Source organism: Phocoena phocoena, chromosome X, assembly GCF_963924675.1.
Source record: "Phocoena phocoena chromosome X, mPhoPho1.1, whole genome shotgun sequence".
Taxonomy (NCBI): domain Eukaryota; kingdom Metazoa; phylum Chordata; class Mammalia; order Artiodactyla; family Phocoenidae; genus Phocoena; species Phocoena phocoena.
In genome coordinates this window covers 62,138,092-62,157,332 of record NC_089240.1, presented here as the reverse complement: position 1 = coordinate 62,157,332, position 19,241 = coordinate 62,138,092, and the positions used below count along the sequence as shown (strand labels likewise).

General features: G+C 43.5%; 1 protein-coding gene across 1 annotated transcript; it reads right to left on the bottom strand.

Moving 5' to 3' along the window:
• Positions 1-15,345: 15,345 nt before the first annotated feature.
• LOC136142980 (doublesex- and mab-3-related transcription factor C2-like) lies at positions 15,346-17,797 on the bottom strand. Its single transcript, XM_065901277.1, has 4 exons — positions 17,583-17,797; positions 17,344-17,501; positions 16,547-16,683; positions 15,346-15,483 (listed from the first exon to the last, which is right to left on the bottom strand). The coding sequence occupies exons 1-4, from the start codon at positions 17,795-17,797 to the stop codon at positions 15,346-15,348; spliced, it is 648 nt and encodes a 215-aa protein (XP_065757349.1).
• Between the last annotated feature and the right edge of the window lie 1,444 nt (positions 17,798-19,241).

Here is a 19,241-nt window from a genome sequence, read left to right as displayed (position 1 = left end):
AACTCTGCAAGCCAGAAGGGAGTGGCAGGACATATTTAAACAGATGAAGGAGAAAGATCTACAACCAAGATTACTTTACCGAGCAAGGATCTCTTTCAGACTTGATGGAAAAATTAAAATCTTTACAGACTAGCAAACACTGAAAGAGTACAGCACCACCAAACCAAGTTTGCAACAAATGCTAAACGAACTTCTCTAGACAAGAAACACAAGAGAAGGAAAAGACCTACAATAGCAAACCCAAAACAGTTAAGAAAATGGGAATAGGAACATACATATCGATAATTACCTTAAATGTAAATGGATTGAATGCTCCCACCAAAAGACACAGACCGGCTGAATGGACAAAAAAACAAGACCCTTATATATGCTGTCTACAAGATACCCACTTCAGACCTAGGGACACATACAGACTGAAAGTAAGGGGATGGAAAAAGATATTCCATGCAAAAGGGAACCAAAAGAAAGCTGGAGTGGCAATTCTCATATCAGACAAAATAGACATTATAATAAAGACTATTAGAAGAGGCAAAGAAGGACCCTACATAATGATCAAGTGATCAATCCAAGAAGAAGATCTAACAATTTTAATACTTATTCACCCCAAATAGGAGCACCTCAATACATAAGGCAAATACTAACAGCCATAAAAGTGGAAAATCGACAGTAACATATTCACACACCACTTATTTAACACACCACTTTCAGCAATGGACAGGTAATCCAAAATGAAAATAAATAAGGAAGCACAAGCTTTAAATGATACATCGAACAAGATGGACTTAATTGATATTTATAGGACATTCCATCCAAAAACAACAGAACACACATTTTTCTCAAGTGCTCATGGAACACTCTCCAGGATAGATCATATCTTGGGTCACAAATCCAGCCTTGGTAAATTTAAGGAAATTTAAATTGCATCAAGTATCTTTTCTGATCACAACGCTATGAGACTAGATATCAATTACAGGAAAAGATCTGTAAGAAATACAAACACATGGAGGCTAAACAATACACTACTTAATAACGAAGTGATCACTGAAGAAATCAAAGAGGAAATCAAAAAATACCTAGAAATAAATGGCAATGGAGCCACGATGACCCAAAACCTATGGGATGCAGCAAAAACAGTTTTTTTTTTTTAAGAATGAATAAATATGTTTATTTTATTACTGAAGTAACAGACACATCAAAAATCTGACCAATGGCTTAAATATTCCACAGCAAATCAGTAGTAAAATTCAGGTTCAGGTCTCTGGGCTAAATCCACGCATTCAAAGTTTTCTTTGATTTTTTTTTTTAAACATCTTTATTGAGGTATAATTGCTTTACAATGGTGTGTTAGTTCCTGCTTTATAACAAAGTGAATCAGCTATACATATACATATGTTCCCATATGTCTTCCCTCTTGCGTCTCCCTCCCTCCCACTCTCCCCATCCCACCCTTCCAGGCTGTCACAAAGCACCGAGCTAATATCCCTGTGCCTTGCGGCTGCTTCCCCCCCAGCTATCTACCTTACTACGTTTGTTAGTGTGTATATGTCCATGACTCTCTCTCGCCCTGTCAAAACTCACCCTTCCCCCTCCCCATATCCTCAAGTCCGTTCTCCAGTAGGTCTGCGTCTTTATTCCTGTCTTACCCCTAGGTTCTTCATAACATTTTTTTCCCTTAAATTCCGTATATATGTGTTAGCATACGGTATTTGTCTTTTTCTTTCTGACTTACTTCACTCTGTATGACAGACTCTAGGTCCATCCATCTCATTAAAAATAGCTCAATTTCATTTCTTTTTAAGGCTGAGTAATATTCCATTGTGTATATGTGCCACATCTTCTTTATCCATTCATCTGATGATGGGCGCTTAGGTTGTTTCCATCTCTGGGCTATTGTAAATAGAGCTGCAATGAACATTTTGGTACATGACTCTTTTTGAATTTTGGTTTTCTCAGGGTATATGCCCAGTAGTGGGATTGCTGGGTCATATGGTAATTCTATTTGTAGTTTTTTAAGAAACCTCCATACTGTTCTCCATAGTGGCTGAACCAATTCACATTCCCACCAGCAGTGCAAGAGTGTCCCCTTTTCTCCACACCCTCTCCAGCATTTATTGTTTATAGATTTTTTGATGATGGCCATTCTGACTGGTGTGAGATGATATCTCATTGTAGTTTTGATTTGCATTTCTCTAATGATTAATGATGTTGAGCATTCTTTCATGTGTTTGTTGGCATTCTGTATATCTTCTTTGGAGAAATGTCTATTTAGGTCTTCTGCCCATTTTTGGATGGGGTTGTTTGTTTTTTTGTTATTGAGCTGCATGAGCTGCTTATAAATTTTGGAGATTAATCCTTTGTCAGTTGCTTCATTTGCAAATGTTTTCTCCCATTCTGAGGGTTGTCTTTTGGTCTTGGTTTGCTGTGCAAAAGCTTTGAAGTTTCATTAGGTCCCATTTGTTTATTTTTGTTTTTATTTCCATTACTCTAGGAGGTGGGTCAGAAAGGATCTTGCTGTGATTTATGTCATAGAGTGTTCTTCCTATGTTTTCTTCTAAGAGTTTGATAGTTTCTGGCCTTACATTTAGGTCTTTAATCCATTTTGAGCTTATGTTTGTGTATGGTGTTAGGGAGTGATCTAATCTCATACTTTTACATGTACCTGTCCAGTTTTCCCAGCACCATTTATTGAAGAGGCTGTCCTTTCTCCACTGTACATTCCTGCCTCCTTTATCAAAGATAAGGTGTCCATATGTGCGTGGGTTTATCTCTGGGCTTTCTATCCTGTTCCACTGATCTATCTTTCTGTTTTTGTGCCAGTACCATACTGTCTTGATTACTGTTGCTTTGTAATATAGTCTGAAGTCAGGGAGCCTGATTCCTCCAGCTCCTTTTTTCGTTCTCAAGATTGCTTTGGCTATTCGCTGTCTTTTGTGTTTCCATACAAATTGCGAAATTTTTTGTTCTAGTTCTGTGAAAAATGCCAGTGGTAGTTTGATAGGGATTGCATTGAATCTGTAGATTGCTTTGGGTAGTAGAGTCATTTTCACAATGTTGATTCTTCCCATCCAAGAACATGGTATATCTCTCCATCTATTTGTATCATCTTTAATTTCTTTCATCAGTGTCTTATAATTTTCTGCATACAGGTCTTTCGTCTCCTTAGGTAGGTTTATTCCTAGATATTTTATTCTTTTTGTTGCAATGGTAAATGGGAGTGTTTTCTTGATTTCACTTTCAGATTTTTCATCATTAGTATATAGGAATGCCAGAGATTTCTGTGCATTAATTTTGTATCCTGCTACTTTACCAAATTCATTGATTAGCTCTAGTAGTTTTCTGGTAGCATCTTTAGGATTCTCTATGTATAGTATCATGTCATCTGCAAAGAGTGACAGCTTTACTTCTTCTTTTCCGATTTGGATTCCTTTTATTTCCTTTTCTTCTCTGATTGCTGTGGCTAAAACTTCCAAAACTATGTTGAATAAGAGTGTTGAGAGTGGGCAACCTTGTCTTGTTCCTGATCTTAGTGGAAATGCTTTCAGTTTTTCACCATTGAGGATGATGTTTGCTGTGGGCTTGTCATATATGGCCTTTATTATGTTGAGGAAAGTTCCCTCTATGCCTACTTTCTGGAGGGTTTTTATCATAAATGTGTGTTGAATTTTGTCGAAAGCTTTCTCTGCATCTATTGAGATGATCATATGGTTTTTCTCCTTCAATTTGTTAATATGGTTTATCACATTGATAGATTTGCGTATATTGAAGAATCCTTGCATTCCTGGAATAAACCCCACTTGATCATGGTGTATGATCCTTTTAATGTGCTGTTGGATTCTGTTTGCTAGTATTTTGTTGAGGATTTTTGCATCTATGTTCATCAGTGATATTGGCCTGTAGTTTTCTTTCTTTGTGACATCCTTGTCTGGTTTTGGTATCAAGGTGATGGTGGCCTCGTAGAAGGAATTTGGGAGTGTTCCTCCCTCTGCTATATTTTGGAAGAGTTCGAGAAGGATAGGTGTCAGCTCTTCTCTAAACGTTTGATAGAATTCACCTGTGAAGCCATCTGGTCTTGGGCTTTTGTTTGTTGGAAGGTTTTTAATCACAGTTTCAATTTCAGTGCTTGTGATTGGTCTGTTCATATTTTCTATTTCTTCCTGATTCAGTCTTGGCAGGTTGTGCATTTCTAAGAATTTGTCCATTTCTTCCAGATTGTCCATTTTATTGGCATAGAGTTGCTTGTAGTAATCTCTCATGATTTTTTTTATTTCTGCAGTGTCAGTTGTTACTTCTCCTTTTTCATTTCTAATTCTATTGATTTGAGTCTTCTCCTTTTTTTTCTTGATGAGTCTGGCTAGCGGTTTATCTATTTTGTTTATCTTCTCAAAGAACCAGCTTTTAGTTTTATTGATATTTGCTATCGTCTCCTTCATTTCTTTTTCATTTATTTGTGATCTGATTTTTATGATTTCTTTCCTTCTGCTAGCTTTGGGGTTTTTTTGTTCTTCTTTCTCTAATTGCTTGAGGTGCAAGGTTAGGTTGTTTATTCGAGATGTTTCCTGCTTCTTAAGGTGGGCTTGTATTGCTATAAACTTCCCCCTTAGAACTGCTTTTGCTGCATCCCATAGGTTTTGGGTCGTTGTGTCTCTATTGTCATTTGTTTCTAGGTATTTTTTTATTTCCTCTTTGATTTCTTCAGTGATCACTTCATTATTAAGTAGTGTATTGTTTAGCCTCCATGTGTTTGTATTTTTTACAGATCTTTTCCTGTAATTGATATCTAGTCTCATGGCATTGTGGTCGGAAAAGATACTTGATACAATTTCAGTTTTCTTAAATTTACCAAGGCTTGATTTGTGACCCAAGATATGATCTATCCTGGAGAATGTTCCATGAGCACTTGAGAAAAATGTGTATTCTCTTGTTTTTGGATGGAATGTCCTATAAATATCAATTAAGTCCATCTTGTTTAATGTATCATTTAAAGCTTGTGTTTCCTTATTTATTTTCATTTTGGATGATCTGTCCATGGGTGAAAGTGGGGTGTTAAAGTCTCCTACTATGAATGTGTTACTGTTGATCTCCCCTTTTATGGTTGTTAGTATTTTCCTTATGTATTGAGGTGCTCCTATGTTGGGTGCATAAATATTTATAATTGTTATATCTTCTTCTTGGATCGATCCCTTGATCATTATGTAGTGTCCTTCTTTGTCCCTTTTAATAGTCCTTATTTTAAAGTCTATTTTGTCTGATATGAGAATTGCTACTCCAGCTTTCTTTTGGTTTCCATTTGCATAGAATATCTTTTTCCATCCCCTTACTTTCAGTCTGTATGTGTCTCTAGGTCTGAAGTGGGTCTCTTGTAGACAGCATATATAAAGGTCTTGTTTTTGTATCCATTCAGCCAATCTGTGTCTTTTGGTGGGAGCGTATAGTCCATTTACATTTAAGGTAATTATCGATATGTATGTTCCTATTCCCATTTTCTATATTGTTTTGGGTTCTCTACTATAGGTCGTTTCCTTCTCTTGTGTTTCGTGTCTAGAGAAGTTCCTTTAGCATTTGTTGTAAAGCTGGTTTGGTGGTGCTGAACTCTCTCAGCTTTTGCTTGTCTGTAAAGGTTTTAATTTCTCCATCAAATGTGAATGAGATCCTTGCTGGGTAGAGTAGTCTTGGTTGCAGGCTTTTCTCCTTCATCACTTTCAGTATGTCCTGCCACTCCCTTCTGGCTTGTAGGGTTTCTGCTGAGAGATCAGCTGTTAACCTTATGGGGATTCCCTTGTGTGTTATTTGTTGTTTTTCCCTTGCTGCTTTTAATATGCTTTCTTTGTATTTAATTTTTGACAGTTTGATTAATATGTGTCTTGGCGTGTTTCTCCTTGTATTTATCCTGTATGGGACTCTCTGTGCTTCCTGGACTTGATTAACTATTTCCTTTCCCATGTTAGGGAAGTTTTCAACTATAATCTCTTCAAAAATTTTCTCAGTCCCTTTCTTTCTTTCTTCTTCTTCTGGAACCCCTATAATTCGAATGTTGGTGCGTTTCACGTTGTCCCAGAGGTCTCTGAGACTGTCCTCAGTTCTTTTCATTCTTTTTTCTTTATTCTGCTCTGCAGTAGTTATTTCCACTGCTTTATCTTCCAGGTCACTTATCCGTTCTTCTGCCTCAGTTATTCTGCTATTGATCCTATCTAGAGTGGTTTTAATTTCATTTATTGCGTTGTTCATTGTTGCTTGTTTCATCTTTAGTTCTTGTAGGTCCTTGTTAACTGTTTCTTGCATTTTGTCCATTCTACTTCCAAGATTTCGGATCATCCTTACTATCATTATTCTGAATTCTTTTTCAGGTAGATTGCCTATTTCCTCTTCATTTGTTAGGTCTGGTGGGTTTTTATCTTGCTCCGTCATCTGCTGTGTGTTTTTCTGTCTTCTCATTTTGCTTATCTTACTGTGTTTGGGGTCTCCTTTTTGCAGGCTGCAGGTTCGTAGTTCCCGTTGTTTTTGATGTCTGTCTCCAGTGGCTAAGGTTGTTTCAGTGGGTTGTGTAGGCTTCCTGGTGGAGGGGACTAGTGCCTGTGTTGTGCTGGATGAGGCTGGATCTTGTCTCTCTAGTGGGCAGGTTCATGTCTGGTGGTGTGTTTTGGGGTGTCTGTGGCCTTATTATGATTTTAGGCAGCCTCTCTGCTAATGGGTGGGGTTGTGTTCCTGTTTTGCTAGTTGTTTGGCATAGGTTGTCCAGCACTGTGGCTTGCTGGTCGTTGAGTGAAGCTGGGTGTTGGTGTTAAGATGGAGGTCTCTGGGAGATTTCCACCGTTTAATATTATGTGGAGCTGGGAGGTCTCTTGTTGACCAGTGTCCTGAAGTTGGCTCTCCTACCTCAGAGGCAGAGCCCTGACTCCTGGCTGGAGCACCAAGAGCCTTTCATCCACACAGCTCAGAATAAAAGGGAGAAAAAGTAGACAGAATTAGTAGAAGTATGAGTAAAGAAAGAAGGAAAGGAGAAAGGAAGGAAGGAAGAAAGAAGCAAAGAAGGAAAGAAAGGAGGGAGGGAGGGAGGGAGGGAGGAAGGAAGGAAGGAGGGAAAGAAGGAAAAAAGACAGAAAGAAAGATGATACAGTAAAAATAAAATAAAGTATAATATAGTTATTGAATTAAAAAATATTTAGAAAAAAAAAAAAAAGAAGGGACGGATAGAACCTTAGGACAAATGTTGGAAGCAAAGCTATACAGAGAAAGTCTTACACAGAAGCATACACATACACCTTCACAAAAAGAGGTAAAGGGGGAAAAATCATAAATCTTGCTCTCAGAGACCACCTCCTCAATTTGGGGTGACTCGTTGTCTAAAGGAGGGAAGGAAGGAAGGAAAGAATGAAAGAACGAAGGTAAAGTATAATAAAGTTATTACAATTAAACTTAATTATTAAGAAAAAGAATTTTTTAAAAAAAATCATGGACGGATAGAGCCCTAGGACAAATGGTGGAAGCAAGAGTATACAGACAAGATCTCACACAGAAGCATACATGTACACATTCACAAAAAGAGGAAAAGGGAAAAAAAATCATAGATCTCGCTCCTAAATTCCACCTCTTCAATTTGGGATCATTCCTTGTCTATTCAGGTATTCCACAGATGCAGGGTATATCAAGTTGATTGTGGAGCTTTAATCCGCTGCTTCTGTGGCTGCTGGGAGAGATTTCCCTTTCTCTTCTTTGTTCTCACAGCTCACAGGAGCTCAGCTTTGGATTTGGCCCTGCCTCTGCGTGTAGGTCGCTGGAGGGCGTCTGTTTCTTCGCTCAGACAGGACGGGGTTAAAGGAGCCGCTGATTCGGGTCCTCCGGCTCACTCAGGCCGGGGGTTGGGGGATGGGGGAAGGAGGGGCACTGCGTGCGGGGCGGGCCTGCGGCGGCAGAGGCAGCGTGACGTTGCGGCAGAGGCCGGCGTGACGTTGCACCAGCCTGAGGCCAGCCGTGCGTTGTCCCGGGGAAGTTGTCCCTGGATCCCGGGAACCTGGCAGTGGCGGGCTGCACAGGCTCCGGGGAAGAGGGGTGTGGAGAGTGACCTGTGCTCGCACACAGGCCGCTTGGTGGCGGCAGCAGCAGCCTTAGCGTCTCCCGCCCGTCTCTGGGGTCCGCGGTTTTAGCCACGGCTCGCGCCCGTCTCTGGGGTTCGCGCTTTTAGCCGCGGCTCGCGCCCGTCTCTGGAGATCCTTTAAGCAGCGCTCTTAAAGCCCTCTCCTCGTACACCAGGAAACAAAGAGGGAAGAAAAAGTCTCTTGCCTCTTCGGCAGGTGCAGGCTTTTCCCCGAACTCCCTCCCGGCTAGTCGTGGTGCACTAACCCCTTCAGGCTATGTTCAAGCCGCCAACCCCAGTCCTCTCCCTGAGCTCCGTCCAAAACCAAAACCCGAGCCTCAGCTCGCAGCCCCGCCCGCCCCGGCGGGTGAGCAGAGAAGCCTCTCGGGTTGGTGAGTGCTGGTCGGCATCGATCGTCTGTGCAGGAATCTCCCCGCTTTGCCCTCCGCACCCGTCGCTGTGCACTACTCCGCGGTCGCGAAACTCCCCCCTCTGCCTCCCGCAGTCTCCGCCAGCGGAGGGGCTTCCTAGTGTGTGGAAACTTTTCCTCCTTCACAGCTCCCTCCCACTGGTGCAGGTGCCGTCCTTATTCTTTTGTCTCTGTTTTTTCTTTTTTTCTTTTGCCCTACCCAGGTACGTGGGGAGTTTCTTGCCATTTGGGAGGTCTGAGGTCTTCTGCCAGCCTTCAGTAGGAGTTCTGTAGGAGTTGTTCCACGTGTGGATGTATTTCTGGTGTATCCGTGGTGAGGAAGGCGATCTCCGCGTCTTACTCTTCCGCCATCTTCAAGGTCCCCCCCTCGCAAAAACAGTTTTAAGGGGGAAGTTTATAGCAATACGATCCTACCTTAAGAAACAGGAAACATCTCGAATAAACAACCTAACCTTGCACCTAAAGCAATTAGAGAAAGAAGAACAAAAACCCCCCAAAGTTAGCAGAAGGAAAGAAGTCATAAAGTTCAGATAGGAAATAAATGATAAAGAAATGAAGGAAACGATAGCAAAGATCAATAAAACTAAAAGCTGGTTCTTTGAGAAGATAAACAAAATTGATGAAGCATTAGCCAAACTCATCAAGAACAAAACAGAGAAGACTGAAATCAATAGAATTAGAAATGAAAAAGGAGAAGTAACAACTGACACTGCAGAAATACAAAAGATAATGAGAGATTACTACAAGCAACTCCATGCCAATAAAATGGATAACCTGGAAGAAATGGACAAATTCTTAGAAATGCACAACCTGCCAAGACTAAATCAGGAAGAAATAGAAAATACGAACAGACCAATCATAAGCACTGAAATTGAAACTGTGATAAAAAACCTTCCAACAAACAAAAGCCCAGGACCAGATGGCTTCACAGGCGAATTCTGTCAAACATTTAGAGAAGACCTAACACCTATCCTTCTCAAACTCTTCCAACATATAGCAGAGGGAGGAACACTCCCAAACTGATTCTACGAGGCCACCATCGCCCTGATACCAAAACCAGACAAGGATGTCACAAAGAAAGAAAACTACAGGCCAATATCACTGATGAACATAGATGCAAAAATCCTCAACAAAATACTAACAAACAGAATCCAACAGCACATTAAAAGGATCATACATCATGATCAACTGGTGTTTATTCCAGGAATACAAGGATTCTTCAATATATGCAAATCAATCAACGTGATACACCATATTAAAAAATTGAAGGAGAAAAACCATATGGTCATCTCAATAGATGAAGAGAAAGCTTTCGACAAAATTCAACACCCATTTATGATAAAAACCCGCCAGAATGTAAGCATAGAGGGAACTTCCCTCAACATAAGAAAGGCCATATATGTCAAATGCATGGCCAACGTCGTCCTCAATGGTGGAAAACTGAAAGCATTTCCACTAAGATCAGGAACAAGACAAGGTTGCCCACTCTCACCACTCTTATTCAACATAGTTTTGGAAGTTTTAGCCACAGCAATCTGGAAAGAAAAGGAAATAAAAAGAAACCAAATCGGAAAAGAAGAAGTAAAGCTGTCACTCTTTGCAGATGACATGATACTATACATAGAGAATCCTACGATGCTACCAGGAAACTACTAGAGCTAATCAATGAATTTGGTACAGTTGCAGGGTACAAAATTAGTGTACAGAAATCTGTTTCATTCCTATACGCTAATGATGAAAATTCTGAAAGTGAAATAAAGAAAACACTCCTATTTACAATTGCAGCAAAAAGAATAAAATATCTAGGAGTAAACCTACCGAAGGAGACAAAAGACCTGTATGCAGAAAATTATAAGACACTGATAAAAGAAGTTAAAAATGATACAAATAGATGCAGAGATATACCATGTTCTTGGATTGGAAGAATCAACATTGTGAAAGTGACTCTACTACCCAAAGCAATCTATAGATTCAATGCAATCCCTATCAAACCACCACCGGCGTTTTTCACAGAACTAGAACAAAAAATTTCACAATTTGTATGGAAACACAAAAGGACAGACTCTTTAATAAGTTGTGCTGGGAAAATTGGACAGGTACATGTAAAAGTATGAGATTAGAACACTGCCTAATACCATACACAAAAATAAGCTCAAAATGGATTAAAGACCTAAATGTAAGGCCAGAAACTATCAAACTCTTAGAGGAAAACATAGGCAGAATACTCTATGACATAAATCACATCAAGATCCTTATTGACCCACCTACTAGAGAAATGGAAATAAAAACAAAAATAAACAAATGGGAACCAATGAAACTGCAAAGCTTTTGCACAGCAAAGGAAACCATAAACCAGACCAAAAGACAGCCCTCAGAATGGGAGAAAATATTTTCAAATGAAGTAACTGACAAAGGATTAATCTCCAAAATTTACAAGCAGCTCATGCAGCTCAATAACAAAAAACAAACAACCCAATCCAAAAATAGGCAGAGGACCTAAATAGGCATTTCTCCAAAGAAGATATACAGATTGCCAACAAACTCATGAAAGAATGCTCAACAGCATTAATCATTAGAAAACTGCAAATCAAAACTACCACGAGGTATCATCTCACACCAGTCAGAGTGGACATCATCAAAAATCTAGAAAGAATAAATGCTGGAGAGGGTGTGGAGAAAAGGGAACACTCTTGCACTGCTGGTGGGACTGTGAATTGGTACAGCCACTATGGAGAACAGTATGGAGGTTCCTTAAAATACTACAAATAGAAATACCATATGACCCAGCCATCCCACTGCTGGACATATACCCTGAGAAAATCATAGTTCAAAAAGAGTCATGTACCAAAATGTTTATTGCAGTTCTATGTACAATAGCCAGGAGATGAAAGCAACCTAAGTGTCCATCATTGGAAGAATGGATAAAGAAGATGTGTGGCACATGTATAAAATGGAATATTACTCAGCCATAAAAAGAAACGAAATTGGGTTATTTTTAGTGAGGCGGATAGACCTAGAGTCTGTCATACAGAGTGAAGTAAGTCCGAAGAGAAAGACAAATACCGTATGCTAACACATACATATGGAATCTAAGGGAAAAAAATTGTCGTGAAGAACCTAGGGGTAAGATGGGAATAAAGATACAGACCTACTAGAGAATGGACTTGGGGATATGGGTAGGGGGAAGGGTAAGCTGTGACAAAGTGAGAGAGTGGCATGGACATATATACACTACCAAACGTAAAATAGATATCTAGTCGGAAGTGGCCGCATAGTACAGGGAGATCAGCTAGGTGCTTTGTGACCACCTGCAGGGGTGGGTTAGGGAGGGTGGGAGGGAGGGAGACGCAAGAGGGAAGAAATATGGGAACATATGTTTATGTATAGCTGATTCAGTTTGTTATAAAGCAGGAACTAACACACTGTTTTAAACAATTATACTCCATTAAAGATTTTTTAAAAATCAGTAATGAATACTCTCTCCTCACTTTAGTCTGTTCTTGGTCAGAAAGCAGTGGTAGCAGCCCTATCAAGCCCTGCAGTGTTAGTGTGACCTATTTTGGAAGAGGTGCCTCTCTGGGCAAGAGCCAAAAGCAGTGGAGTGCTGGAGGGTACTCTTACTGGAACATAAGAGGCGACTATCACATTGTCAGGAATTTTGTGAGCCAGCTTTTAAACACAGCTGTTATTAAAACTAAATCGTATACAGCAACAATTACATTACATACATTATATTGAAAACGAACATAATACATGATCAAAAGTCATCGACTCCTAATTATTTTCCTACATTTTTCTATTAGCTATGCTCTTGAGATTGTGCTTATTTATTGTAACTGAATGATGGAAATGCATCTCTTCCCAACTCTGCATCAAAGGCCATCAAGTTGGTAGCTTGAAATCGGCAAATGCTACAACACAGTGCGATTCTTCCAACCCTCGTCCTCCTCCACAGAGCCTGTTGTTAAACATTTACCTGCATGGCACTGGTTGAGATTGATCCACTCTGCAGATACCCTGGTGTGGTGGATATCCTCAGATCCAACCAGTGTTGTTATATACCATACCAGAGTCAAGGGCCAACTCACAACTGTTATGTAAAGTGATATTTTAAACCTGCGACCAAAGGATAGTTCACGAAAGATGTTTAACGTCTACCATTTATAACAATGTCCTAAGACGCCCATACTACGCCATTAAGAGACTTTTAAAAGAGGTATAGCTCAACATGTGTCGGGGTGTGGTGGGGGTGGGTGGGCAGGATCATGAACATCAGCAGAGGACTGAGAAACAAGTGCAGGTAGATCTGATCAATTCCTATAGATTGTTACGTTGAGTATGAAATAAAGGGATGATTCTTGAAAGACCCTTCTGACTGGGTGTCTGTGGCTTGAAGCTTTGAACTTCTCACTCGACACTTTGTAAAAAAGTAAATTTATTAGCTAATTTAGGGCAAGGCAAAGAGAAGGGAGTCTCCACCCATCTTTGGCTAAACATTTCCCTTCAAACACTTGTGCAACTCTTTGAGCGCATTTCCTCATATGTAAAAGGGTGATAATAATGCTTAGCTTACAGAGCTGTTGTGAGGTTATATGTGCTTAGTATACGGTGAACACAGAATAACGAAATGATAATGATTCTTCCTTGTATTTCCTGGGTCCTTCAAAAGTAGTCCCCAGGTCTAATTCATCTCCCCTCTTTGATTCTTCTTGTCCTGATTGGCTTCAGTTTCCCCCCACTGTAAAATACATATTGGACTAGAATCAAACTGGCATTCCATTGGCCAAAGTTGGCCTGCTCGGATGTGTTGTTTGGCCCATGTAAAGGGCTTAAAGAGGAAACCAGAGCCAACATTTGAAAATTGAGATATTTTACATAGAAATCTAGAATTTCATCTTCTCTTGAAAAATCAGGAGATGGGGCAACAATGAGTCCACATTCCTGCATGGCAACAATTGGCTAGAGCCAAGTGACAGCTGCCCCCTTAGGTAGAGTATGCACTGTCAATTGGCCAGACCCCATCTGGCCTGCTCTACTCATTTATATAATCTGCCTGATTCTGCAGACATCTCAATTTGTGGCCCTCTGGACAACTGGCAGCAGTCTATGCCAGGAAAGGCATAGGCACTTACTTGCTGAATGAATAAATCTCCTACCCTTTTTTTTTTCTCTACCATTTTCTTATCTAGCCATGTTAAGAAATCCCAGTTATTGAGTAAAGAGCTTCTCCCTTTGAAAAGTGAATTGAACAAGTCTGTTAGAGTCAGGAGAGTCTAAGTTATACTGTGGTAACAAACAACTCCTATATCTCAGTGCCTTACAACAAGGGTTTATTATTTGCTCACACACACAAACCTAGACACAAAATGAAAACATCCTCAGATTTTCACATGCATGGATAAGTATATGAGCGTGCCAGTATGTTCACAATCATGAATCCAATAAAACCTCTGGCAGATGAACATATGGACTCACACAGAACCCTATTTAGAGACTGATCAGCTTAGATTGTAAAACCCTGTTTTCATAAGAGACATTAAAAGGCCCTGGGGTCCAAGAAAGTAAAGGATGGAGGTACAAGAATATCCATCCTCAGTCAAGGAATTGCCCCGTATAAAAAAACGGGTCTGAAAGCTTATATAAGCGCCTAAGGGCTTAGAAAAAGACGTTAAGAATTTTGGACATTAAGCATTTTGCAAATGCATACATAGGCAGTATTTTAGTGAGTTCTCCCCCTCTGGGCTTCTAGCTCAAGGGGGAGATGCACCCCAGGTGTCCATTAGGCAGAGAAACGGAGCTGGCTGGCGCAGGTCCAAGAGAGGGGTTAGAAGGCTGAAGTCCTCTATCTCCAGCAGGAGCTGTAGACACAAAGAAAGGGCTCAGGGTCAGGTCACATCCATTTTCCCTCCTGGCTCTCCCCTCTTTTTTGTTCCCAATCAAGGCTTTGTCACCTGGACTGTATTGCACAGAACTCTTCCTTGCTGGTTTGCCCACCTCAAGTCCTGCCTCCTCCAAACCCTCCATCACAGCCACCACATTTCTTTTTGTCAAGCCCAGTGTCTCTGAATATGCTCCTCCCTAGTTCAGACATTCCCTGGCTCCTCATCACCCACAGTGGCTGATCTAACCTCCTAAGCCTGGCATGCCAGACCTCCGTGACTGGTAGCCTCTCCACCCTCATCCCCTCTGTTCCAGCAGTTCTTTCAGGGTGGCTGCTTCACTCACACTCCATACCGAATGCACCATTTTGGTCTGGTCGTGCCCAGCCTTCCCTCTCAGCCTCCTCAGGTGTCTATCTCACCTCCAGTCCTTCCTCCCCAGGCTCATCAGTGAGATACAGCCGCAAAACACGACTTGTGAAGGCATCCATGCTCCACCTTGAGACTGGAAGCTCCCTGAAGGCAGGAACCAGATCTCCTTCTGGACTAGGCTCTTACCACCTATGTATGTCCTTCCCAGGTCACAGCAGACTTCAGGGGTCTGGATAGAAAGTCCTGGGCTGGGAGTCAGGAGACCTGGTTCTTCCACTTGATATGCTGCATGCCCTAGGGTAAGTCCCTGCTACTCTTAGGGACTTGGTTTCCTTATTTCTTGACATCAGGGCACTGGACATTTGGTGTTGAGCACTATGCTCGATAAACCGATGATTCACTGAACAACCATGTACTGCCACTTCAAGAGTCAGACTGAGGAGCTTGGCTGCCTGGGCCCAAAGAGGTTCAACCCCCAACCCACCTCCAACTCTGACTTCCCAGTCAGGCCCTGCTTAACACAACCGCCTCCCATTTCCCAACTATCCCCAACCCCATGTTCTCCTTTCAAAGACCAGGCTACCTGGTGCAACTCAGGGCTGGAGCACAGAGATGGAGCCAGAAGGGGCCTGGGAAGATTCTCTGAGAGCCAGCAGAGCCTCGGCCGCTTCCAGTTTTCGCTGCCACTCTGAGGAGGCAGAAACCGAGACCTGGTCGGAAGCTTTGGGAGCCTGCAAAGCAAAGGATGTGAGAGAATGGGAGCTGGGAACCCACACCTCCCCCGTGACCCTTCAGTCCCCAGCCACCCTGAGGCCTTCTGCTCTTCTCCTTCACTAAGCTTGGCCCCTGCCAGGGTTCTGGACCCCACAATTTCCCCAGAATCCGTGGCTGCAGTAGAAGGGGGTTAAGGGTGGCACAGGGCTGGAGGATCAGAGTTGAGCATCTAGGAACAAGGAGAGGAGAAGCCAGGGGATTTACCCCTCTGGCAGGCACATACTACCAGTAGAGAGAGAGGAGCAAGGATCTTGCAATATCTGCATGTGGGAGTCTGAATGCCAGCTGGCCATTAGTCGTTGTGGCTTGGACTGTCTTCTTTTCTGTATCTTTTTTTTTCTATATCTTTCCTGAGACACTAATTCCTCCCAGCTTTTTCAAAACTCCCAAGGCAACAGTAAAGATTATGGGAAGTCAGAGGTGTCTGTGTTTTAATCTTCAAGGCACCTGGAGTGACGTGATTACTGTCCCTGTCCAAGGACTGGTTCTTGCCTCCATATTCCCCAATCAAGTTTCCCAAGGCACTTGAAGGGCCAGCTTGGCTCATCTCCAGGAACTTTTCTCTGATGGTTATTAGACTCTCGCCTGGGTGAGATGGTGGGCCTCACCATCATGGCCCCCCTTCTCAGCAGGAGCTTCTATCCCATCGATTTGTTTCATGTGGAATAACAGCCTCCAGTTGTCAAAGGCCTGCTATGTGGCAGGCCTTGTGCTAGTCCTCTTGTCAATGCTATAGGTGTAGAATATTGTCCCCTCTCAGTACACTGATAGGAAAATAGAGGCTCAGAGATGTAAAGTTACTTGTCCAAAGTCTCACAAATTGGAAATGGCAAATCTGGGAGAGCTCTGTCGTTGCCCCATAGTCTGAGATGCCACCTTCTCCTCCTCCTCCTCCTCCTCCTCCACTTGCACCGCACTGCCTTCACTTCCTCTTTCTTGCTGCCATGGCCTTAACCAGAAGGTTGGGCACTCAATAACAAAATATACAACTAGCTCCATGGTCCTTCTCACTCTACTCACCTGCTGGGCAGGGCAGGGAGTCTGTGTGTCTTCCTGGAAAGAGAAATTGTTAGTTGCTTCTTCAAGGGTGCTGGAGTCCAGGACAGAGACAAAGATTCCGAGGCCAGACCGATCAGCAGAGCTCCTTGGGAGCTTGCCTGCAGGAGCAGAGAGCACAGGTTGGAGTCAGGGACCAAGCCGGCCATGGAAAGGAGATGTGGGCATGTTTTAGGACAACGATAGGAGCCCAGGATGGCAGAGTTGGGAAGACCTTGAAGACCAGTTAGTCCTACTCTTCATTTTGGGACTGGGGACTATGAGACCCAGAGAGAAGTATTTTTCCCCCCAGGGTCATATGGCAAGTTGCAGTAGGGTTAGAGATGGTACCCAGGTCTTCAGGACACAGGAAGGGGTCTGGGCAGCGGCTGAGGTGGAAGCTTCCCACACTGGCCCCAGACTCCTCCCCAGGGGTTGCACAGGGGTGGGCCTCAAGCTGATGTTCTCCTTCCCAACTGTGAGAGACTGGGGACAGCTTAGGTGAGCCTTTCCCCCTGACCGCGTCTCCCCCTGACTCTACCTCCCACCCAATCTGAGGCCTCATCCCACTGTGGACCTTGTTGACCACACCCCCCCCAGATGTCTCCAGCCCACCAACACTTGGTAGATAATATTGATGAGGTTTTATAGTTGGGGAAGCTAAGGCCCAAGGAGTAACTTGCCCAAAGCCACATCGAAATTGGGTGGTAGGACTGGTGACAGAACTACTCATGCTCCCTACACCCAAAACTCAGACACCCTCCCTGGCCAGAGATACTCACTGGGGACTCCTGCTTGAATGGCCAACTTGTTGACATGGCTGTGAGCTTTGGGAGAGGTGGTCCCACTCCTTATCAGTCCTTCAGTCAGGTGCCTCTTTCGGAGTGGCCCCTGCTCCGACTTCAAGGTACTCTCAGCAGGCAAGATGCTGCAGTGTTCCCTAAAGTGGGGGATTGCAGGTCTAAAGTCTGTCACCTTTAGAGGAGCCCACTGCCCTCCCCTTGTCAGACACCATACTCACGAGAAGAGGGCACACTTGTGACACTCGCAGCCCTCGAAGAGGCAGTAGTGCTCCTGGTCCTTGACTTGGTCAGTGATGCCGTGTTTGTGGCGGCGGGCTCTGCGACGTTTAGCTCTTCTGGGGCCAGGTTCAATCCCCCATGGGGCTCCGGTCTCAAGTCTAGTGGTGGAGTCAGGGGGGCCGCTGGGCACAGCAGGCATTTCATCGGGATCCATGGTTCTAGAGCAAGGAGTGGAGGTCAGGGTGGCCACATGATCCCCTACCCACAACGTACTTCCTCTGCCCTTGGAAAACCCCATCTGCGGCGGCTGGATTCTCCTCCACCCAGCTCACCGCTGAAATGAGATTGTACCCTCCCTTCTTACTTCGTGTAGCCTCCTTCCCAGGGAGCTCCACTCATGCATAGGCAGGTTCCAAGCAACTCTGGGCATGGGTCCTGTATATTTTCAATCCAATTACTAGTCTCTCTGCCTACCTTCACTCCACATAGACACCCTTCACAGGCATGCACATGCACTCTCACGCCCCCTTGAACAATTACTACTTCCCTTTCTCATGTATCATCTTGTATTCTGCTATGCCCAGCTATTATTCCTGGCATCCACTTCCACAATTGTCTTCCTAACCTCATGCATTCATTCACTCCCTACTCATGATTCTATGCCCCTCTGCATTCAATTCTATTATTAGTCTCCTGTATGCCCTACATTCAATCTTCCTCTCACCTTCCATTCCGATTTTTTTTCTTGCACCCCATCAAAATCTTAATTATTCTCTTGCTCCCTCTTTAAACTGACACCCCTTTGCATCTCATGAAATCATATCATTCTGCTGGATCTCAAGCCCCTGTTTCAATCATTATTTTCATTAATTCCCTCAATTATTTATCAAGTAGATGTTTGTTGATCCCCCCTAGTGAATGCCAGACCCTGATCTAGTCAAAAGCCAACTCCTCACTACACTAATTGTTCTCTTGCACCAACACACCCTCTCTGCTTTCATGCAAACCCGTGCATTCCCTCCACAGCCTCCCAACAATCTTCCATGCTCCTCTCCAAACTTCAACAATTATGCTTGGGCTTCCCTGGTGGCGCAGTGGTTGAGAGTCCGCCTGCCAATGCAGGGGACACGGGTTCGTGCCCCAGTCCGGGAAGATCCCACATGCCACGGAGCGGCTGGGCCCGTGAGCCATGGCCGCTGAGCCTGTGCATCCAGAGCCTGTGCTCCGCAACGGGAGAGGTCACAACAGGGAGAGGCCCGCGTACCGCAAAAAACAAAAAAAACCAATCACGCTTGAGCACACCTTCCCCTCCTCCGCACCCAGAGTGCACCACCTCCTCTCAGGCTGCCCGACCATTCCCTGCCACACCCACCTCAGAATCAAAGGGAGGGGCATAAGCCCTGCCCCAGGGGCCAGAGGCCAGGTGTCAGGAGGCCTCAGCAAGCGGTCGTCCGTCCCACAGGACTTCAGCCAAGGGGGCTGGGGTTGGGTGTGGAGCGGGAGGTGGGGGTGGGGGTGGGGCGGGGCGGGACATGAGGTACCCGGCTGAGATGGAGGAGAGGAGAAGGGGTTGGGGATCCATAGCAGGAGGGAGGGAGGAAAGAAGAGGTGTGGAGAATGAGGGTCCTATTCCTGATGCCAGTCTCTGGTTACCCCAG